This window comes from Lissotriton helveticus, chromosome 11 (assembly GCF_964261635.1).
Source record: "Lissotriton helveticus chromosome 11, aLisHel1.1, whole genome shotgun sequence".
Lineage (NCBI taxonomy): Eukaryota > Metazoa > Chordata > Amphibia > Caudata > Salamandridae > Lissotriton > Lissotriton helveticus.
Window position 1 is genome coordinate 57,424,382 of NC_136072.1, and position 24,673 is coordinate 57,449,054.

The 24,673-nt window shown below is 43.6% G+C and overlaps 1 protein-coding gene across 1 annotated transcript in view; it reads left to right on the forward strand.

The window, feature by feature from the left end:
• LOC144791181 (cytochrome P450 2J4-like) overlaps positions 1-24,673 on the forward strand; it is a 174,663-nt gene that overhangs the window by 95,711 nt on the left and 54,279 nt on the right. Inside the window, exon 7 of the mRNA XM_078665826.1 lies at positions 23,866-24,053. Within this exon, the coding sequence (XP_078521952.1) occupies positions 23,866-24,053 (188 nt within the window). The remainder of the gene's footprint in view (positions 1-23,865; positions 24,054-24,673) is intronic.

Below are 24,673 nucleotides of genomic sequence, written 5' to 3' on the forward strand. Positions count from 1 at the left end.
CTATTGTAATCGGCTCGTCAGAAATGTTTCCAAGTCAGTCGGAAATATGGGTTCCGGCTTTGAAATGGGAAAATCCAACTGCTGTTCGGAGCCTTTCCGACCAACATTGTAATGAGGCCGTTAGTTGAGAACATGGGCCATAACTCAGTAATGCAAGGATTATGCCAGAGTCAGAGTGGCAGCATGAGCAAAACCTAGTGGCATGGCTTTGTAGTCAAGACATTTTTGAATTCACTTAGGCTCTGTCGTTCATGACAAGAACTTTGATCTTCCGCTGTCGCTCCCCACCGATACAGTACCTTATTTAACTATTCATTGGCAACAGGAAAACTATCCTCTCAGTTAATCAAAGCCTACCGAGGCAGATTATAGGAAAATGGATTGATGTCTTACATTAACTTCAACAATTTGTGCAAATAAAAATTATGAATTACAGGTATTTTTACTGTGTCAGCTACTGCCATCCTGGATGGTCCTAGATGGGATGCAGATCCTAATAATCATCTAACAATTATTTTGCTCGACATATCAGCGAATGTCAATCATGCCATAATCACAACATTTTTTTTATCCTTCAATTTAAAAGTAGGTCATTAAAGAGCACAAAAAATTCTCAAAGATAGAAAATGAATAATTCAACAGAATAACACTGGGCCCCTTTGTATTGGTTACTTCAGCCCTGATCAAAGAAGCTGGAGTAACATTCCACTCCATCCGGACGCACAGCTGTATTCCATAGTAAATTCACCAAAGTACTCCAAAATTCATCCATATTTCTGTATTTTATTCATGAGTTCCAAAAGTTCCGTTTTTTTGTCAAAGTTATCTCTGTCACATGCGAAGCAGTGAATGTACAAAAGCGTTTCTGATGCCACAGATATGCCTGTCCAGGCCTTTTTCTGGGGCATGACTTTATACATAAAACATCCTTGAAAGTGGATCGCATAAACCCAATGCATTTCGAGCTCTTAATAGCTCTTCCTCAGGGGTTCACTGTAAACGTTAAAACATTGAAACGTAAACGTTAGTTTATATGATCAGACCACTTAAAAACTAACGTTTACGTTTCAATGTTTTAACGTTTACAGTGAACCCCTGAGGAAGAGCTATTAAGAGCTCGAAATGCATTGGGTTTATGCGATCCACTTTCAAGGATGTTTTATGTATAAAGCATTCATTGACTGTTCCAATAATGTGTGTGCTCCTCCACAACTCACAGCTTACCCCTGTGTAATATGTGATCTATGGGCCTGATTACGACTTTGCCAAAGTCGTGCATGGTCCGCCCACCAGATTAGTAGTTCAACTCGTGTCTGGCAGGCAACTCTTTTGCCGGTCCCATGGTGGTACCCTGACAATGGGCACCACAATGGGAACGCAAAAGCAGTTCCAGCACGAAAAGGACTGTTAAGTTCATACCGTGCTGGAACTTGAGGTGTATGCAAACAGGGGGGGCACATGTTGTGACCCCCTGAATGATTAACTTTGCAAAGGAGCACAGATGGAGCGGCTGCCCGTCTCTTACTGCCGCTTCTGACAAACGCGGTCTGCTTAACAAAGTTTACCATGGCAACACCAACTACAAGGTGTCTGCCTTCACCTCAGGGATCTATTCCACTGGTGCGGCCAGTTCAAACTCTGCATGCCGGCACACTCATTATAAATTAAGGACATTTACTATCAATTAACGTCCAAGTCAATTGGCTCTAATTACTACGGTGTACACCCTCATACCGGCTTCCCACTGGTTGCCTAATTCTTCATGCTTACAACTTTATGTCCTGGTGAAGGGCTCAAATCAGTGAGATTGGAACATCGTCGACCGTATACAACAAGTCACTCCTTTTATTGTTTATATTGTTTAAATTACACTCAGCAGTTTCTGTCCTTGTTATAGTTTAAAAGTCACTCTTACTCGCCACATCACGCTTGCTGTCACTTTTGTGTGACCACTTGCACTATTATCTAGGTAAATACATTGCAATACTGTTGCTACATAAATACTGCATGTTGAAAAAGCCCATTTGTGTCCCTGCCTACATTTAAATAGCTGCCCACCATTGCTCCGCCCGGCATTAACTGCTTCTATACACCTTTTATGGTACAGGCATATTTTTTTTTGTTTATAAATGTTTTTATTATGAAAGAAAAAGAGAAACACAAGGCAGCAAAATGACAGTATAGCAGTCCACAGCATAGGTGTATCGTTTTCCAATACATTTGACACCAGGGAGACACAGTAGAAATCCCTCCATCCCATCGGATGGTACAGGCATATTTGATTAACACTGTTTTAAACTCAACTGCTCTTGCTTGGTTGGAACCGAACCGGCCCCGTATGAACCACCGTTTTCTTAGAATACCCCTGAATAAAGCCTCATGGTGTCGGTGGCGGGGTCATGGGGTCTCTGTAAGGCCCTACTTTTGTTCCCCACTGCCGCCTTTTCATGGCGGTCTCACCTCCATGAAAAGGCTGGCGGTGGGGAAACTCATATTATGCTTGGCAGACCGCGGCGGTCCTCCATTAAATATTGCAAACCCCGTCTGCTGCCCCACTGCCAGGGAACAGCAGTTCCCTGGGGCAGCCGGTGTAGTGGTGGTGGTCCGTATGGCCTCCTCAGAATACAGCAGCCACAGGACTGCCACGTCTGCACCACTGGGAGTCTGGCGATTCGCCAGACTCGTAATTTAGCCTCTGCCAGCCACAGCCACAAATTGTGCCCTATCCTAGCTCTGGGTGATTTCCATGGTATGCTTTATTCTTACTGAGGGACTGCAGTACACACCTCAAAAATAGCTACTTTCTGGATGTGCGTCTTTCCACTGGAGCTATGATGCAGATTATCTATGGCAGATTCTTGTTTCAGAATATTGAATACCAGAATATCATGATAATTTTTTATTATATGCAAAAAAGACAATGGGGCATATTATGCATTTTCCATAATAAAATCTGCATTTATACCGTATACTGTTTTTGGTGGATAAATACTGCAAAGCCCAAGATAAATAAATATCTGATAATATGGGAGATAATAATGTCCTCCATCTGATGCTATATGTATATGTGGTATTTCCTCTATGTAAACTTAACTGAAAGGCAGTGAAGCACTGTAGAGGTCAAAGACAAGTCAACGAGTGATAGAAGTGTTAGCTGGTTTAAGGACTGTAAATGCATTGTGATTTAGTGTTCTTTAAAGATGTGCATCTTCAACTCTTTCTTAAATTGGAGAGGTGTTGGTTTGGCCCTGAAGGATATGAGATGTTGTTTTATATCCTGGGTGCACAGATGGAATGGGCCTGCTGTTTTTCTTTTCAAATTTACACTTCTTAGTCGGCAATCTGATAGTGTTCTTCCTGTGGTTGTGCGAGAACCACCAGAGATGGCGAACTCATTTCCAAGATAAGCGGGTGTGCTGGTTGTGATCTCTTTGTTAAAAATGCAGCTGGTTTTGAATACGGTACTGGCTGGCAAGAGGAGCCAATGGAGTATGATCAGAATGAGGATGATGTGATAATATTACTTCAGGCCCTTAATGATACATGCCATATTCTGGAAGGTCACGGAGCACAGCATTACCACCTTCCAGATGCTAGAGTTTGAGGGCTTGAACAGCAGTTCTGAAGGCGCTTTGTAACAAATATTGGGAAAACTGGTACCTTTGGCAATATGTTCCTTGAGGATGAGGGTGGTGTTCAGGGGTGAATCCAAAAGGGGTTTGATGAAGGTCTATGTCACCGAGCCACATTTGTTGGCAAATAACAGAAAATCTGTCTTGGTTGGGCGGAGCACAGGAGACTTTCATTAGAGTTGTGTATAATCAGCATGTTGGTGAATATTGAAGCTGTTATCTGTGAGCAGAAAACTAAGCATCTTTATGTAGAGGCTTAAGAAGACAGGGGGCATTCTGGAAACCTGAGGGACTTCACATGTGCCCATTTGAATGAACTGGTGTTGGTTGGAAAGATAGAGGAAGGACCAGGGAAGGACACTGCCGGTAAATTCCGTTCCTGACTCCAAGGTGTTTGACTGTGTTAAATATTGCAGGGATTTGTTAGCATGAACTGAAAGCCATTTTGTATTTTGGCAGCCATTTTAGGTAGCCATGTGCTCACCATCTGCTGTTTCCCTCTTCGGAGCTTTGCACATGCTTAGAAGGGCCTAGCTAGTAGAATGCACCTGCTTCTCTTATAGAACTGTCAGGCTATTCTTGCTGCTGTATGGAGAAGTAACTCTCCTCCCACTTTGTTGAGCAAGCAGATCTGTAAGCCCATATTAGTCATTTTGCATGCTTACATGAGCCAGGACTGCCCCTTGGTCTTATGCTGACTATGTAACCCTAAGCATTCCTCCCCTGCCTTCCGCGGGAGCAACAGCTACGCCCTCAGCATATTTTTAAAATTTTTGCTAGCACAGCGCTCGCTTAGCGCTTTACTTTTAAACTCACCTTTTTGCTTTCAGGGACTTTTCCCTGCCACACCCATCCCCGCGCTGCTGAGCTTGACGCTGCAGCGGACACAGGACTCCCTGTCCGCCGCCTTCAGCGCCCCCCCCAGGCCACGCCCACTCTCTCTGGCCACGCCCACCTGGGGCCTTTAAGAGCTGATTACGAGCTCGCTAAACACACGGATTCCTCCCCTGCCTTCCGCGGGAGCAACAGCTACGCCCTCAGCATTTTTTAAAAATTTCTGCTAGCACAGCGCTCGCTTAGCGTTTCACTTTTAAACTCACCTTTTTGCTTTCAGGGACTTTTCCCTGCCACACCCATCCCCGCGCAGCTGAGCTTGACGCTGCAGCGGACACAGGACTCCCTGTTCGCCGCCTTCTGCGGCCCCCTCCAGGCCACGCCCACTCTCTCTGGCCACGCCCACCTGGGGCCTTTAAGAGCTGATTACGAGCTCGCTAAACACACGGATTCCTCCCCTGCCTTCCGCGGGAGCAACAGCTACGCCCTCAGCATTTTTTAAAAATTTCTGCTAGCACAGCGCTCGCTTAGCGCTTTACTTTTAAACTCACCTTTTTGCTTTCAGGGACTTTTCCCTGCCACACCCATCCCCGCGCGGCTGAGCTTGACGCTGCAGCGGACACAGGACTCCCTGTTCGCCGCCTTCAGCGGCCCCCCCCAGGCCACGCCCACTCTCTCTGGCCACGCAACTTTTGGCCCTACAAATCATGTGCTTCCACCGTACGCGCAGCGGACGGGCGCAGCGGGCGCGCCGTCTGCGCGCCGAAGGCGCGCCTAAGGCAAGCCCGTCTGCGCCCGTCCGCGACCGGCCGGGACCAGGGGCCACAGATCCTGCCCAATTTGTGTCCTACACCTCCGCTCAATTATCCGCACTGATGGCTCCCACCTCTGTCCCTCTTTCGCTAGCCTTACGCATTGCTTCACTCGGCGTCTCTGCGCCTTCCTGTCCAACTTTATCCCCTTCTTCTTTACCCTCCATCCCCCCTCCAACGGTTCATCAGGAAACCCCTTCTCTCCCACTGTCACCCCCTGCAGCTTCGGCTCTTCTGTTAAACACCCGGTCAGCTGTCAAGCATCAAACCGAACTCTTCAACCTTCTTTCCTCAGATTCCCCCGATTATCTTTTTCTCACGGAGACATGGTTTTCTTCTGATTCACTCCCCGATCTTTTAGCTATCCTTCCGGACACACATTATGCCCTCCGCGCGGACCGCCCGGCCAGTAAAACCGGTGGCGGAGTGGCAATGATTATTCGATCCACGCTGAAGTTTCAGCTTCTTGACCACTCTCCTATATCCAACGTGGATTTCCTGGTCGCTCGGTCCACCAATCTCATCGACCCCCTCACTTTTGTCCTTGTCTATCGGCCCCCTCTGCCTATGCCTCAATTTGTTCCCCTTTTCCAAGATATCTTGGCCACTCTATCAGTGAACAACTCGGCAGTTGTCCTACTAGGCGACTTCAATTACTGGCCGGACGATCCTCGAGAAAGTCCAACTTCCAAAGACTTTTCTGCAACTCTCCACTCTTTAAACTTTATTCCTCACGTCTTTTCATCTACTCACGTTAAGGGTCATACCTTGGACCAAATCTGGTCCCTGCGTTGCCCCCTCTCTGTTCTCTCCACCCTTCCCTGTCTCTGGTCAGATCACTTCTTAATTTCTTTTAACATTCCCCTTCCCTCTCATCCTAAAGTCCCTCCCCCCAAAAACTTGACAGCCCGCTGCTGGAATCAGACAGATCTCTCCCTTCTTTCCTCCTCTCTGGCCTCCACTACACCTGACTTGACCGACCTCTCTCTGGAAGATCAAGCTGATGCTGTCTGTGCTTGGTTATCCTCCTCCTGTGACCTCGTCGCTCCTCTTAAAAACATCAAATCTGGCCGGCCCCATGAGGCCCACAGATGGTTCACTAGCGAACTCAAAGAGCTAAAACTCAATCTTAGGCGATCAGAGCGCCAATGGAGGCATCACTACTGTCCTCTTCTTCGAATTAAGTATAAATCACTACTCAACGGTTACAAAAAAGCCATTATCTCGGCGAAAATGGAATACTTCTCCGAAAAAGTTGCCCGTTCTTCCAACAAATCCCGAGAGATTTTTTCACTCGTAAAACAACTTGCCACATCCGATCGTACTAACGTTAGCGTCGCCCCTTCCCTCTCATTTTGTCTCTCCCTCAACAATTACTTTATCAACAAAATCTCTGCTATTAAAGCTAATATTCCCGCAGTCTCTCAAACCCTGGTTATCCCCCCTCTCCCCTCCCCGCCTTTTATGTTAGACCTCTTCCCCCCCATCACTGCTGCACAATTCTCTGCTCTGCTGGTCAAGGTCAAATCAGGATCGCCAGTTGACTGTGCGCCGGCCCGGATCCTTCAAACCCTTTTTTATCACTCTCCTGGACCCCCTCTTACACTTCTCAACTCATCCCTGGCTCTTGGATCTGTTCCCTCTTCTTTCAAAACTGCTATTGTTCTTCCTATAATAAAAAAACCTGGCCTGGACTCTTCCTCACCTTCTAACTTCAGGCCCATTTCCCTCCTTCCCTACTTGGGGAAGATTGTGGAAAGCCATGTCACCTCCTGCCTGTCCTCACATATTGAGAAGCATGGCCTCTTGGCTTCCCACCAGGCGGGCTTCCGCCCGGGTCATTCTACCGAGACGGTCGTCACTGCTGTCTTGGACGAGCTTAAGGGAAGGGCCGATTCCAACCTCCCCCAGGCGCTGGTGCTCCTCGACTTGTCGGCTACGTTTGACACGGTTGATCATGCCATCCTTCTCGACCGTGTCAGCGCAGCCGGCATCAGGGGGGTAGCACTTTCCTGGTTGAAGTCCTTCCTTCAGGGTAGGTCCCAGGCAGTCCAGCTTGCTGGCTTCTCCGCCCCTCCCCGCCCTCTTGTGTGTGGGGTTCCCCAAGGTTCCTCCCTTTCCCCTCTCCTCTTCAATCTTTATATCTACCCTCTCATTTTTTCCCTCCGCGAGCTGGGGGTCTCCGTGTATAATTACGCTGATGACCTCCAGCTCATCTTTGATCTTTCCACCCCTGACTCTTCTTCCTTCTTTAGTTCCACTTTAGTCTTCATTTCGGACTGGATGATCACGAACCACCTTAAATTAAATCCCGACAAGACGGAGCTTGTCCTCACTGGTGGTCCCTCTAATCCCTGGTTCCCCTCTCACTGGCCCCTTTCTTTAGGCACTCCCCCTACTCCAGTTCCCACTGTTCGCACTTTAGGCCTTAAAGTCAGCAGTGACCTATCCATCCACTCCCAAGTTAGCGCTGTAATTTCATCTTGTTTTTTATTCCTCCGCCTTATCCGAAAAATTTCCCGCTTCTTTTCCACTGACGCCCTCAAATCCATCATTTCAGCCCTCATCACCTCCCGTCTCGATTACGGGAATGCCCTTTATTCTGGCATCCCCGCCTATGAAATGCGCCGGCTCCAGGCCATCCAAAATCAGGCCGCCCGGCTCATCTTTCACCTCCCTAAATTTTCCCACATCACGCCCGTTCTCAAGTCCCTTCACTGGCTCCCTGTTCGCTTTCGTTCTTCCTTCAAATTAGCCTGCCTAGCCTTTTTAGCCTTCACCCACTCTGCCCCTCTGTTCATTGTTTCTTTAATCACTCCCTACACTCCCTCTCGCACTCTTCGCTCGTCCTCTCAACTTCTTCTTCAAGTTCCCCGCTACCGTAAAGCCCGTATTGGTGGCACCCGTTTCTCGGTTCTGGCCCCTCAATACTGGAATAGTCTTCCATTTTCCATCCGATCAATCCCTACTTACCCGGCTTTCCGAAAAGCATTAAAAACTTTTCTCTTTCTCCAGGCCTTCCCCGGCTAGTCCCATCGTCTGCAGTGCTGAATCCGTTTTTCCCCCCTCCCTACCCTTTTTCCTTCCCCCCCTCCCCCCTTCCTCTCCCAGCGCCAGGAAGCCGCTTGGCCACAGTGCGCTTAATTAAGTTCCTTTTTCATTTCATTTCATTTCATTTCATTTCAAGCATATATAAGGCTTCTGTTTTCTGTACTCCTTAGACTGCCTCATACAGTTGCTAAGGGTTCTGTGTGGCGTAGTCTCCCTCATCTGAGGTGAATAACTGCATTCTTTTTATATTACAGCTTCTGTGCCAATTTCTTTGTTCTACAAATGACGCTCAAACGTGGACCTCATCAGAGAAGTGGCTATCTAAGGGAGTGATCTTGTCAGGAGACAGATATCTACTGAGGACAGGACAGGACTCTGCTAAGGAGGTACTCTGTGCATGGAGATTCTGGGGATTCTCTGTCTCTGCAGCCCAGTATATTTGTGATCTTCCTGATTTTGATCCTCCACATGTTTACCACTCCTGACTGAGAACCTTTTTTGGCGTGAGTATTCTAAAAATGACCGTCAGGTCATTCAGAACTTGGCAGTTAGAATTTGGACACCAAGTGATTGGTAAGGGTTGTTTTGATGCAACACTTGCTGTTGGTTTGATGCCTGGGATTGGTAAGGTAGTTTAGTAATGCTTACTGTGGCTTTGGAATTTGTGTTGGCCAACTTGGATTAGTATGGGATGAATATATGAATTGCAATTTGTGTAGGCAGGTAATGTTTTGAACTGATTTGAACGGCACACAGTACAAGAGTACTTTAAGTGACACTTTGGTTATAATACTGCATATTCTGCACTATTTTTGGCATGCCTGTTTCAAGCAAACATCGAAGTAAGTGTTGCTTTTTGTAGGTACCATAGTGAAATGTGAAGTAATTTAGCCGGCTCCCTAAATAGGTTTAGGTATAAAAACATATTTCTTCCTTGGTGACTTATCCCCATGGAATTAAAATATGGACATAATACAAACAAGTATCCTTTTCTGTGCACTTTTATAAATGGAGAAATGCGGAGCGATTTTTTGGTGTTCTGCCAGACAAAGCTAGTGAATTGAGTGTATTTTGGCTTCGTGAAAATAAAACAGGCTGTTGGGCTGTTTTTTGTAGTTTTTTGGAATATTATTGAGAAGCTCTTCTTGTAAATATGACTTACAACTGGTATTTACAATTGATTTGGTTTAAGTACAGTCTGTGGGCTGTCCTTTGTTTCTGTCCTGAGTGTTGATCTGTGGGTTAAATGTGTGTTTAAATGTCTATGTGGTTCGTGGTTTCACATTGGTGGTACTTCCGTGAGTAAATAGCGATTGCGCTCTTTGTGAAATAATGGCTAGCCTTAAGCGCGCTGTATTATGTGTTCTGAGTGCATGACCCCTTCTGTATATGTCTGGAATGAGCTCAATATGTTTTTTGTTTTTTTGCTGTCATCAGTCTGTTATGCAAAATGTAATTTAATTAATATTAAATAAAAATAATAAAAATACAGAAATGAACCATATGATATGCTAAATAACTACATGTTACTATTAAATTGATAGAGTGAGCAATTATGCACATGTACAAACAGCCACAATGCTTAAAAGATACATTTAGAATTCACATTGAATAGGAATAAACTAGGCCTCAAAAAACCGAAATTGTGTGTTTTTTGCAATAAATAAACAATTATAAGATGTTACAACATTTCTCTTAGATACATTGTGTTAGATAAAAACAGGCAAACACATCATCTGAGTAAATTGGATGTTGCTGAACTAAACACACATTTTAGAACTTGAAATGCCTCAGTTTTAAATAGACTGTCACCATGTTTACATTTCAACACTAAAAAAAGCTTTCCAACAGCTGTATTTTTACTGCCGCTGAGAAACAGCTGTCGTTTTTGTAGGCCACGCAGAGACAGGGATGTTGATTCAGCTAGGATTTTGTCAGTGCGAACACGGGGTAAAATCCTGCATTTCAGACTGCTGTTTTAAAAAGTTACAAAAATCAGGTTCATTATTTTGGATAACAGGAAAACATTTAAAGTAAGGATTTCCTTTCTTAATGCCTTTTTACAAAAGCATATCCGTGGTTCTGATGTTAAATAATGATTGTCCTTTTATAAAGTGGCGCAAAATTTCAAGTTAGGCTTCTGTGCTTAGCCTTATGAATGAATGCGTCTAAACATTATAGGCAAGGAATGCAGCTTGCTTTTCCTATGTGGAATTATCAAAATGATTGGTTTTTATAAAAAAAATAGTTATGGAAAGAAAATTATTAAAAATAAGTGCATTTAAATTTGTTTTTTAATATTTATAAAGCTTAATGCTCATACTGTGACCTCCTAGCATTAAAATTAAATTTAAGTTGTGTTGTACCGCATAATGAGGAAATTTGCATACGAAATATCACTCTGCGCAGGCGTAAAAAACTCATTTTTTTAAGGGTATACATGAGATATTTCTAATGTCCCATCCCTGGAATGTGTAGCGAACATTCTGAGGATGACTATTATGCAAAACAATTATAGGATATTCATTTTATGTGCCCCAAATATCAAAGTCGAAATTGGGCAAAATTCACTAATTTGAAAACAAATTCTGCTATTCAGAGCCGCTTTTAAACTGCCTTAGGCTTCAGTAAATGCATACATTTAGGTATAGAACAAACAGCTGACCTTTATATTGCTAGAAAAGTATACTGCACACTGCTTATAATTGAAAATATGTATCAAAAACCAGCAGAAGTTATTCTATTAACTCTAAACTGACAAACAGGGGAATGGGTCAGCTTTCTGTCTTCAGGATGACTTTGAATTGGGAAAGCCGCATGGAACCCCTTGCACACAGAATAGGACAGCTGGGAAGAGTTAAAAGTCAGTTCTATATTTAGAAGCCTGGCAGGGCTCCCAGAGCAAGGTCTGCTTTGACATTTTGACCTCTCAAACTTTTTGAAAGACAACAGGGGAGAGAAGGAGAAGTTTTACTTTTTTTGGCAAAAGCAAGCACTTTATGTACTCATACAATAGAAAATGATATACTGGTATATGTGAACTTTGATTAACAGAAAAGCTTTGCCATATTTATACAGCACTAATGCTTTTAGTCTGAGGATTACAGTACAAAAGCTGAGACAATGAAATTTAGTTTGAATTCATTCGTCCTCATGTTTCACTTGTACATTTGCTAAAATGATTAGAGTTTGGGTATTCATGTGTTTTTTAATTCTCTCAAAAGTGCTATGTACATCCTATAACTTTGTTTATGCACAGTTGCTACAAATGGGGGTTGATAGTGTTGACAGAAGTGAAACCTGTTTCAGGTTTCCTACTGTCAAAATGGGGGAAGGAGGCTGACTCCGCTACAAATTAAGACAAGGTAAGATGTATGTTACTCTCTCTTTTAAAAAAAAAAAAATTTTGCCTGTCTAATTTGTCTGTGAAATAGCAATGAGACATTTAACGCCTTAACCGCAGCGTTCTAAAGAGTGGGCGGGGCTCCGATGGGAGCACCCACGAGGGCCGATGGGAGCACGGAAGGGGTAATTGGCAATTCAGTAATACTGTTTTAAACATTGTTAGCGTTAATAAAATTAATACAAATATATGTTATGTTACTGCCCATCCTGTTTGATGAAATTATGACAGGATCAGTAATCTAGATTGTTGTTCCCTTATTTTGATCTCTAAGGGGAATTAGATGTGGGTCTATTTGCTCTAGAAGTCTTAGGTGACAATACCATTGTATGTTATTCTCATGCTACATAGTTTTGCAAGGGCATTGCTAGTTTTTTATTAGCTAGTCTGTGTAAATAAACGGACAGTCCTTATTAGAGCTGATGTTGCATAGTTTGGATCATAAAAAATAGAACCAGGGAAGATGCCCATGTGATCCTTAGCAGACATTGTTGAAGGAAATATAGTTTTATAGGTCAGAAGAATCATTTTAGAAGTGTCTGCAGTCCTGTACAAGTAGTTTAAAATCTATAAGTAAAAGTGTGGAACATTTCCTTTTTTATCTTGAGGGTTTTCAGATTATTACACAGGAATACACCAATGTAAGGATTTACGGTATGTCTGTGTTGTTTTTCTCTTTTCCTCTGAGTTTAGTAAATGAATATAGACTTTCTTGGCTGTTTGGGATTGGGTGATGTATTACTCTTGTCAGTTCACCAAAGAGTTCCTTTTATACTTGCCAATAGGTCCAGGCTGGTGTTTTGTTTACTCTCACATAGATGAAGTGGTTCTTGGGTGCCTTGCTAATATATGGGGCGTCCCAAGACTAGGAAGTATTCTGAGACTATGCTCTCTGTTGATAGACTGTGTCTGTGCCTTGTCTAAAGACCTTTTTGTTCTGTCCACCAATTGGTATTTGCTGCCTTACAACCATTGCCAGAGGGGCCCGGACATCAGATTCAGCCTGGGGAGTCAGCGTCAGCACCAGTCCAGCTTGAAGCCAAAGTGAAGATAACCAGCACAGGCATTGCTGGCAACTAGGATCTCAGTGAAGGCGGAAGCACTGGGATGTAAGTGTGTACCCCTGCCACTGTCTTGGGCGAAAAACAGGGTCACAAACCAGAAAGAGGAAATTGTGGATCAAGTTTTTGATGCCCAGCTGGGAGTCACAGACCGACCAGAACTGCGAGGAGGTTTTGCTTGAGGTGACCCTTTTTGAAACAAGGGTTGCTTCAGAGATCCTAGCATCAGGCCTCTGAATCATGGTCCCGAGGTGAATGCAAGTTTGCTCCTTTGTTTGTTGGTCAGGAGATACCTGAGCACAATGGATGCAATGTGTGGCTCCAACGAATGAGCAGTGCACCAACAGAGCAATACAGGAGTTAGGGAAGGACTTGAGTTTAGGGTACAGGTGCTGTGTCTCTGGTGCCTGTTTGATTGAAGTGTAGAAAACTGATGTACTGCCTGAGACACTGAACAGGATCGTTGAGAGCATTTGCCCTGGTGGGTGACTGCTCTATCCTGAAAGAAGAGACTTTTTCCTGGAAACTGGGCTGTGACTCTTGAGTTGCGAGTTGTGCAGCTCCACCGTGGAAACAACAAGAGCCTGCCTGTGAGGCTCAAACGGACACAGGGAGAAGACTCCCCTCTGGTTGGTTGTACAGCGGCTTCAATTTCCCCAAAGACTTCTTTTTTGTCAATAATGTACCCCTTTGGATGTCCCGTTTTTAAGGAAGAGCAGCCCTTTGCAGCTCTTCATCCTAATTCTTATGGCCCTGTGTGGTCCTCCTGGTCCCTTGGAGCCAGGATTGTTTTTGTAAAAATCTGTTTAGTTACTTTAATATTTGCATTAGTTATATTTATTATGCACAAAAAACATTTTTCTGAGCAATTGAAAAATGTTACTTTGCCCTTTCCATGAATGTATTAAATTCATGTTCTAGCCCTCATAAAAGGAAAATGGACAAGTATAATGAAAATATTTTTATTAGAGATGTCCTGAAAATGTTTTTACTAGACAGTTTTAGGATTTGCTTAGGGTTGTGAAAAATGATAATTCTGTTTGTAATAGTGGTCATTACTCTCTCCTGCTCTCTGTATGTTAATTATTAAGTATGGGCCAAAAATCCGTTCCGCTCGCGGAATTTGCGACTTTTCGGCAATTTCGCGATCTGCGAATCTTGCGAAATTGCCAAAAATTCCGCAAATCCGCTCTCGGGCGGATTTTTGTTTTTTGCACTATACAGTCATTTACCTAATGAGGTAGCACTTACTGATTAGCCAGTAGAAAGTACTCCAGTTGAGTAGAGGTATGGCACAACACGGTGGCATCTTTGTGGATAAATATGCAGGCAGGATTTATTCTGGCACGATGCTCCTGTCACAAAAATCAAACCTCAACAGGAAGCACTTACAGATATAAATTAAGCAGGTGCCCGAGTTGAAGCTCAAATTCAGTAACGCATTATAATAAGCCCAAAAAACTAGTGAGCACGGTCAAGGCTATGCAGGTATGCTTTCTCCCCAGATCTACCGTCTACAATTAGATGTAATCCTTGATGGAGGTCTTTGCATCCACAAGTTTCTCGAGCGCAATACCCGTGTTCTTCCTGTGACCAGGAGGCTGCTTTCTCCTCATCTGCTGCTCTGATCTGCCTCTGACCCTTTATAAAGAAGAGGCATGTGAACTCGCATAGAAGCCCCGCCTGTTTGGCCCCGCTCCACACACACTAGGGTATGCAACATCTTCCCGCCCTTTCCCCCACTGTGATGGACAGCTCACTTGAGGGGCCCGGCACCTATCGGCGCGGTGGCAAAGGTACAGACACACATGGTCACTGGAGACAACTCTTCTGGCCCTTTACGCAGCTGTAGTGTAGCAAAAGCACTATACATTTACCCAACGAGGTAGCACTTACTGATTAGCCAGAAAGTACTCCAGTTGAGTAGAGGTATGGCACAACACGGTGGCATCTTCGTGGATAAATATGCAGGCAGGATTTTGGCACGATGCTCCTGTCACAAAAATTCAACCACAACAGGAAGCACTTACAGATATAAATAAAGCAGGTGCCCGAGTTGAAGCTCAAATTCAGTAACGCATTATAATTAGCCCAAAAAACTAGTCAGCACGATCGAGGCCATGCAGGTGTGCTTTCTCCCCAGATCTACCGTCTACGTACAGATGTAATCCTTGATGGCGGTCTTTGCATCCACGAGTTTCTCGAGCGCAATACCCGTGTTCTTCCTGTGACCAGGAGGCTGCTTTCTCCTCATCTGCTGCTTTGATCGGCCTCTGACCCTTTATAAACAAGAGGCATGTGAACTTGCATAGAAGCCCCGCCTGTTTGGCCTCGCTCCACACACACTAGGGTATGCAACATCTTCCCGCCCTTTCCCCCACTGTGATGGACAGCTCACTTGAGGGACCTCGGCACCTATCGGCGCGGTGGCAAAGGTACAGACACACATGGTCACTGGAGACAACTCTTCTGGCCCTTTACGCAGCTGTAGTGTAGCAAAAGCACGATACATTTACCCAACGAGGTAGCACTTACTGATTAGCCAGAAAGTACTCCAGTTGAGTAGAGGTATGGCACATCACGGTGGCATCTTCGTGGATAAATATGCAGGCAGGATTTTGGCACGATGCTCCTGTCACAAAAATTAAACCTCAACAGGAAGCACTTACATATATAAATAAATCAGGTGCCCGAGTTGAAGCTCAAATTCAGTAATGCATTATAATTAGCCCAAAAAACTAGTGAGCACGGTCGAGGCTATGCAGGTGTGCTTTCTCCCCAGATCTACCATCTACATATAGATGTAATCCTTGATGGAGGTCTTTGCATCCACGAGTTTCTCTAGCGCAATACCCGTGTTCTTCCTGTGACCAGGAGGCTGCTTTCTCCTCATCTGCTGCTCTAATCGGCCTCTGACCCTTTATAAACAAGAGGCATGTGAACTCGCATAGAAGCCCCGCCTGTTTGGCCCCGCTCCACACACTCTAGGGTATGCAACATCTTCCCGCCCTTTCCCCCACTGTGATGGACAGCTCACTCGAGGGACCTCTGCGCCTATTGGCGCGGTGGCAAAGGTACAGACACACGTGGTCACTGGAGACAACTCTTCTGGCCCTTTACGCAGCTGTAGTGTAGCAAAAGCACTATACATTTACCCAACGAGGTAGCACTTACTGATTAGCCAGTAGAAAGTACAAACAGACAGTACTCCATATATTTGTGCAAATCCGCGAGTTCATGAATTTTTTTGCAAACTCGCTGATTTTCTTGCGATTTCGCGTGAATTTGCGGACCGCCAATCTGCAAAATTCACCAATACTTATTAATTATGACCCAATGCTCCATTCTCTTTGTATTCCTGCTTATACCTCATATATACCCACTTAATGAAATGTTTAGAATGGAAAATGCCCACCTAGCAATGAATTAGGATATTGATAAGATTATGAAAATGAATGTGTAAATATTTTCTGTGTTCCTACTGGATCATAGGAATGTCTTTAGCTCATGCTAAAAGGACTATCTGTTAAAGATTGCAGGGATTTGTTAGCATGAGCTGAAAGCCATTTTGTATTTTGGCAGCCATTTTAGGTAGCCATGTGCTCGCCATATGCTGTTTCCCTCTTCAGAGCTTTGTACATGCTCAGAAGGGCCTAGCTAGTAGAATGCACCTGCTCCTCTTATAGAACTGTCAGGCTATTCTTGCTGCTGTATGGAGAAGTAACTCTCCTCCCACTTTGTTGAGCAAACAGATCTTGTATGCCCATAGTAGTCATTTTGCATGCTTAGATGAGCCAGGACTGCCCCTTGGTCTTATGCTGACTATGTAACCCTAAGCAGATATAAGGCCTCTGTTTTCTGTACTCCTTAGACTGCCTCATACAGTTGCTAAGGGTTTTGTGTGACGTAGTCTCCCTCATCTGAAGTGAATAAATGCATTCTTTTTATATTACAGCTTCTGTGCCAATTTCGTCTTTGTTGGTTTAAAAGGACCAAGTATCAGTGAGACCCCTGAGAAGGTTTCTATGTTCTACAACTGTGTCAAAGGCCGTTGAGCTGTCAGGCAATATCGGGAGACAATAGTCATCCTAGTCTATGGTCAGGAGGGTATCATCTATGATGTCTATGGTAGTGGTTATCATTCTGCAGAATGATCTAAGGCAAGACTAGTCATGCAGGAGATGGTTTGCATTACTGTGCTTTTAGACCTGAACGTAGGCTTTTTTTCAATGATCTAGCCAATGAATGGTAGGTGAGTAATGGGACAGTAGTTCATACAATCAATCATGACTTGTAACATGTGGCTAATCACCCGTGAGTGTATCCAGGTGCTGAGTGCCCTGCTGCTAAGGAGGGATCGGTTAAAGAGCCAGGTTGAGTCTTTTTCTGAAATCCAACAGAGAGGATGAGGTCTGGAGGAGATGGGGGAGGTCATTCAAGGCTTCCACTGTAAGGTAGGAGAAGGAGCATCCTCCACTGTTGACTCAATGGATGCTGAAATGTGGACAAGGGAGATGGGGGCAGAGCGCAGGTGTCTGGAGGGTGGGTTGAAGTTCATGAGGTGGTTGATGTATGCTGGTCCTTGGTGCATAGGGATTTGTAAGTGCGTATCAGCATTTTGAATTGACATCTGTTCTGAATTTGGAGCCAGTGGAGCTTCTGGAGGAGGGGGGTGGTGATGTGGGTTTGCTTTGGGAGGTCGAGGATGTGTCTGGCTACTGAATTTTGTATGGTCTGCAGTCTCTTTAGGAGGTGCGTGGTGATTCCTATGTAGAGTGTGTTGCAATAGTCCAGCTGGCTGGAGACTAGGACTTGAGTGTCGCTTTGTCTGGTGATGACAGGGAGCCATTTGAAGATCCTACAGAGCATGTGAAGAGTGAGGAAGCAAGCCGAAGCAACTGAGTTGATCTGGCTTTTCATGGAGAGTTGCTGTCTAGGATGATGCAATGGTGCAGGCATGGTCTGTTGGAGTGGGCGCGGGTTCAAGATCGGAACGCAAGGTTATCCAGATACAGTATAGGTTTTTTAGGAGTGGGAAAATCTGGCCTGTCTTAAGAGCACACAGAAAGATACAATGAGTCAGGGAGCTGTTGACAAATTTTAGGTGTGGTGAGAGAGAGTCCCTAGTAAGTGCTTTGATGAAGTCCGAGGGGAAGACATCATCTTCATAGGAAGTGGCTTTGAGAGAGATGAGCATTTTGATGAGATCTGCAGATAGGGCATCGAAGGATGACCAATGGTAAACTCTACAGGAAAGATTGGGCACAAGATATGAAACAGGCTTGGTGTTGTTGATGTACTGTTTGATCTTCTGTATCTTCTCACTCATTGGAGAAGAGATTGATGGTTTTCCACTTTTATGTGGAGTGAGAAATAGGTGAGTATGGCTGGGGGTGTATACAGTGGCTAAGGGTCTTGTAAAGCATTCTACTTGTGGTGGTGGCTACATTAATGGTATTGGTATAATACTTTGCTATGGCTGCGGTGATGAGATATCTATGTGATGAGCAGAGTGACATCAGTATCATCAAGTCATCAGGAGTTTTGTCTTTCATCCAATTTTTCATGTTTGTGTTTGGATAGTTTATTGTCAGCAATGTTTTTAGAGTACAAGAGCACATTCTTCTGTTAATTGGAGTATGAATGTTCACAAAGGTTTCCAAACAAATGTTGAAGTTGTTTAGTTGGGTGTTTGTGTCCTTTAGTCTTTGAAGGATTTGCAGGCTGGGTCTTCACTTTTGGGTTTACCTTGTTTTGTGTGTATGACACTAAGCAAGGCACTAGGGATGGTCTGTCCAGTACAAGGGTGCCAGTGATTTGCATATGTGGGTACGAGAGCCTATCAAAGAGATGGGGATGACAAATCTTGCCCAGTCCAGGGGTATGGGTGCTTTATATTGGACTGTTGGTAAAGACAAGGTCAAGGATGTGCCCTCTGGAGTGCGCTGGTTGTGTGACATGCTGTACCAAGTTGAGAATATTGATGAGGTTGAGAAGGGTGTCACTTATTTTTTCGAGCATGTGTTTTCAGATGGCTTGAAGTCACCTTAGGAGGTGGTGTGGGCATGTAATATGGATGATGGTGTGAGTAGATATGAGAATTCATCATAGAAGTCTATATTCTCCCTGGGAGACCGTTAGATGAGATAGAAGGCAGCATACTTAGTTGCAGAGAGTGGGAAAAAGCATATCAGCACCTTCATGGAATTATGTGTAAGTTGCTTGCCTAGTGTGCAGGACCAGTAGCACTTATGGATGGCAGCAAGGGATGCTATCTTCTTATGTGTGCGGTCCACATAAAGGATGATGTAGCCTGTGAGAAGAAGGACTTCTATGAAGTGGGAGAATGTATGGGCAAACCATTTTTCTGTGATGAAGATGACATCAAGTTTGTGCTAGGTGATGAGGTCTGTGATGACTAGTGCATGTAATACTGCAGAATGAGCATTACCGAGCATGAGTTGGAATGTGTGTTCCGCAGTGTGAGGGCTTGTGGCAGTTAGTGGTTTGTGTAGCGGATTGGGTATGTTTTGTGTGAATCAGCCAAGGCCCAAAGTTTCTCAAAAGCCCCTAGTACTGTTGCGGAATGCCTGGATTGCCAAAAATATATAGGCTGTGTAGTTTTCATTTCATCTCTTTCAACAAGCGACACATTTTCCCTGCCCCTTTCCCTCACTCTTCCTGTTTCTTTAGCATCCCTTTGTCACTTTTTGTCTGTCTTTCTCTGCCTCTGTATTTTCCCATTTGATTCCTTTCTCTCTCTTGTACTGGGTCAATGTCTGATCACACAAACGAGTACCAATGAGTCCCTCCTGAAACCACCAGCTCAAATTAAACATTGGTGTGAATGTTGTGCACGTGCTTGGACTGTCTTGGTCTGGGTGTAATCGTGGGCATTGGCATTATAGGGATTTGGCTGATGCAAATATGGTTTTGGGAGAAATAAGTGATGTAATTTCATGTGTAGATTATTGAAGGGAAATAAAGTCCTCTTACCTGGCTTCTTCTTTTGAATATGGTTTTGGTGGGAAACCAATGATGTCACTTCCTATGTAGATGGATGACAGGAAATGCAGTGATGTCACTTCCTGTGAAGATGGATGATGGGAAATGATGTTCTCTTGCCTGGCTCTATCTTTTATAGATCGTTTTGGAACCAGTGATGTCAATTCACGTGCAGATGGATGATTGGAAATGATGTCCTCTTGCCTGACTTCTTTTAAATATGGCATTGGCAGAACACCAGGGATGTCACTTCCTGTGCAGATGAATGAAGGAAAATGAAGTGCCCTTCTCTAAATACTTCTATTAAAGAGGGCGTTGGCAGAAAACCAGTTATGACACTTCCTGTTTATATAAATGATGTGAAATGCAGTGATGTCACTTCTTGTGAAAATAGATGATGGGAAATAAAGCCCTTTTGCTTGTTTTTTTCTTTTAAAGATGGGTTTGGTGGAAACCAGTGCTTTCATTTCCTGTGTAGATGGACGATGAAAATTCAGTTACCTCTCTGGCTTAGGGCCTGATTACGAGTTTGGAGGTCTTACCGCCTGACCGGCATAGCGGCAGGCCCAAGTAGGCCGCTTTGTCGACGGTCTTCTGCCCACAATATTACGATGCTACCATTGTGCTGGCGATCTTGCAGTGGCAGTCTTCCAACAGAAGGGGGACCTCCCTGATAGGATTCTCACTTATTTTTAGTTTTTTTGCCTCTGTGCAAATACATATGTTTGTATTTTCGCTAAATAAGTCTGTAAATGCACACATTGGTATTACACCTATAGAAAACTACTATTCTCCTACAGCATGGGTCCACAGCCATTGCAACAGTGGACAAATGGACAATGAACTTACGTGTGATTCAGGTGACAATTTTGTAGATTTACCTTGTGTCTGCAACAAAGGGGGACCAGGATGCGGGGCATCATGACAGAAAGAATAGTGGAAATAGGGGACAAGGTATGTTTTTTCTTAAAATGTTGCATTTCCACCAGGTCAAGTGTGGAGGTCTTCCCGACACAGTTGGCTTGGAGGTATGGCAAATCGTAATTTCGTGGGTGGGAACAGGGTCTGTACTCACTCCATAAGCCACTGTTGCATGTGACCGCCTTCAGGGCAGGAAGAGAACTCCTGGACGATCAGCAGTCTTTGGCCAACATTGTAATTCAGTTGTGCAACTGCCTAGTTGGCAGGCGGTGAATCTGACGGCACCGTGACTGCGGTCCGAAGAACATCAAAGTCCTAATCAGGACTTAATTTTCAAAGTAAAGTAAGTATGAAATTTGAAGCACCAACTAATATTTGTGATTATAATTTCCACACAAGTACTAAGGAAACCATAGATATAGATATAAAGTGTTATTCAGCAGTAAACGTAATGTGTTATCTATTTTTACACTTCATTCAGCAGGCATACATAATGTTATACAATTATATTTTTTCTATGTAATTTATTTGAAAAAAGTTCAGAGTAAAATATACCCAGTTTCAAAGGAAATTCATTATACTATTTGAGTCTGGACTTTTTTGTTCTCTCTTGTTCTGAGTCAAAATCAGATGACTAAAAGAAAATTCTGATCTTTAATAAAGAGTGCAGATGAGCCCCCCACCTGCTACCAATATCTCAAATGAAGCACTGGTGAAAATCCTATCTGAGTGTTTGGGTCCTTTATGTCTGGGTGTGATTGTGTGAAATGGCAGTATGGGGTTCAGGGAGAGGTGAATTTGATTTGGGGGCAAACCAGTGATATCACTTTATGTGTAGATGGATGATGCGAAATGAAATCCCCTTGCCTGGCTTCCTCTGTTAATTTATTTTTTAAGTGGTGTCACTTCCTGTGCAGATGGATGATGGGAAATGAAGTCCTCTTGCTTGGCTTCTGTTTTTCGAAGATAGTTTTGTCAGAAACTGGTAATGTTATTTCCTTTCTAGATGGACGATGGGAAGAAAGTGATCACTGTGACTTAATTTTTAAAGCAAAGTAAATATGAAAGCTGAAGCACCAAGAAGCATTGACAATTATTTCTACACATCATGCCACACCTAAAGGACCTCCACAGGCTCCCCATTCAAAAACAAGCATATTTCAAACTCCTCACTCACACTGTCACAGCACTACATACCACTGGAATAGTATATCACAACAATCCCATCTGCTTCACAAACCTACCAGACACCTCTGCTCTTCTGACCCCTACTTGCAGAAATTCCACACACACACTGAAAACTAGACCTGGAGGTTGAGCCTTCTCCTAAATCATTCCTAAAGCATGGAACGATCTCCCACTGCACAGAGGAGCCTTCTCCTCACTTCTTGAATTCCAAAAGAAGCTGAAGACCTGACTTTTTGTCTAGTCCAACAATTTCTAGTATTGTGTAGTTCCTATAAAACCTATCCAGGATCTGCGCATTTAAACAACATACGCTGCAGGCTTGGTTTCCAGACTGATTCCAGACACCCCCACCTGGAATGTTGGCCTTTATACCAGTTAGCTTACAGTGCCACTAGAAACTCCTCATACCAAGGAGAGAATGGTTCTTGGCAACTATCTTACGCGACAACCCTAATTACTCGGGACTGTGGAAACAGTGTACTACTTTTCGCTCAGTCACTCGTGCTCACTACATCTCAGAAAAAGGCACAGAATAAACGGTAGGGACGTTTTCTATAATTATTTATTGACCATCGTCATTCTTGTGTAAAATTGATGTGCTGTAATGATCATTAGACAGTATCAGATATAAATCACTTAAAGCACTAAGAACTTAAAAGGATGGTACATTTCTACCATTCTGATATGATCATGAATAAAGGCAACTATATAGGATATATGACAATAAAATGACAATAAAATGTGTACTCCGACGATGCTACCCTAACTAGATGTACCTAAGGGTACCTAGCATGTATGTAGGTGTTAAGTCAAGAATCCCTCGAGGATAAAGTCAACCCCCATTACCTGAAGTGAAAAACTGTGGGACCCTGTCCTGGTCTCAGTTTAGACACCCCACAAGGGATGTCAGAGCACTGCAAGCTCGAGTATCTGCATGCAGGGTGCTTCAGCGTCTCACGTTAGTGCGTCGGCATGAAAGTCCTGATCTCCTCTGTTTGTTTCAGCAAGATGTGATGTTTTTATACCCAAAGGTCTCCCCAGGGGTTTTACCTTGCTGTGCCAGTGTCTGACCTAGGATGACATAGGGAATGAACTTTATACATAGTTTTTATGCAGGGGATGAGCCCGGCTGAGTTTCCAAGAATCCTCATGCATAATGTATGAGGCTGCTACTAGGGAATACCGCGTTCTGTTTGCAGTGTCATATCTAGGTAAAAGGTAATTCCCCAAAAACCGTTATGGGTGTAATGTAGAGGGGAATATTGGTTATGTTACCTGAACCTATATTGGGGTACCTATATGGAATATAACACTAGGTGTGGTTAGACTTACACCTGCTCAGCGCCGGGATCCCCTTACGGGTGATAATGTGCTTTATAATCCACATAACATGAAATACATTTTATTTCCACTGTATTCTTAATAAGCTATCCACTTTAATCTTCATTCAAAAGTCATACATAATGTTCGTGTACAACTATATTTCTTTTCTTGAATTTTTTTCAAAAAAAGTTCAGACTCCCATAGTACAACTAATTGCACCGGAAATTACTTGTACTATTAGAGTCTAAACTTTTTTGCCTGTTGAATGCAGTTTAAGGTCATACTCACATTCAGACTGGCCATTGGTGTCAGGTTAGTTACCTGTTATAATTATAAGTGTGAAGGTGGTCTTGAAAGAACACCAGTATGCACTTGCATTGAATTGCTTCCAACTGCACTGAATTGGATTTTGAATTTTAAAACCCCAAAATCTTGTCTAGTCAAAGTAAGTCTATAATTGTTATTTACTATGCTGGCCAACTACAATTTTTCCTTATACCTGAGGGTTATTTGTGAAATGTTATTTGTTTATTGTCACTTAGTCTGATTTGTCATTGAATATCATGAAGGGCAATGTTTCAGCTTTTATTGACAACCCAGACAAATTGATTATTTTGTGAAATATTTCTTCCCAGAAAAAGTGCAGAAGGAGTTGGACGCTGTCCTTGATGATTCTCAGGTCATCCAATATGAAGACCGGAAGAGGCTTCCATATACCAATGCTGTGATTCATGAGATCCAGCGCTACTGCAACATTCAGGGAATCGGCCTTTTAAGACAGGTTGTAAAGGAGGTCTCACTGCTGGAATATACCATTGGAAAGGTAGGATGTTGGTGATTGAGTCCGTGAAGTAAGCTTTGCAGGGTCTTCATCTAACTATGGACATTAACTCACCAAAATGGCAGGAGAAGCGGATGTGACATCAAGCACCTTAACCTAATATACCATTACAGCATTGCCCTTGGTCCCCCCATTAACATCCCCCTATTTGCTGTTGAGCGGTTAGGTGAAGAGCACGGGGTGGACACTGCAGCTGTTAGAAATCTATGTTTGCATTCTTTTCCTGGTGTTGGCTTCTTGTCTTTTGAGAGATGGAGTAGAAAGAGCAGTGCCTACAAGTACCAAAGATTGAATTAAGTGCTATCCGATATGACACCTTGTTACCCATGCATTTGACAAGGTATAGATACACTAGCTTCATGAGACACAATAGTATTGATTGTATGTGTTAGGTTGTCAAGACAATGAATTCATACAAGCAGAAGAAGATATTCACTTTAATGATACATAAATAAAAGAACAGCACAAATCTTCCCTTTGGTAACTGGTCCAATCTGCACCACCCAACTGAAATTGAGCTAGGAAAACTCATCAAGAGATGCACTTAAACAATTCCATTCTTAAAGGGACTCTAAGGAAATCTACCAAGACACAGCCAATAG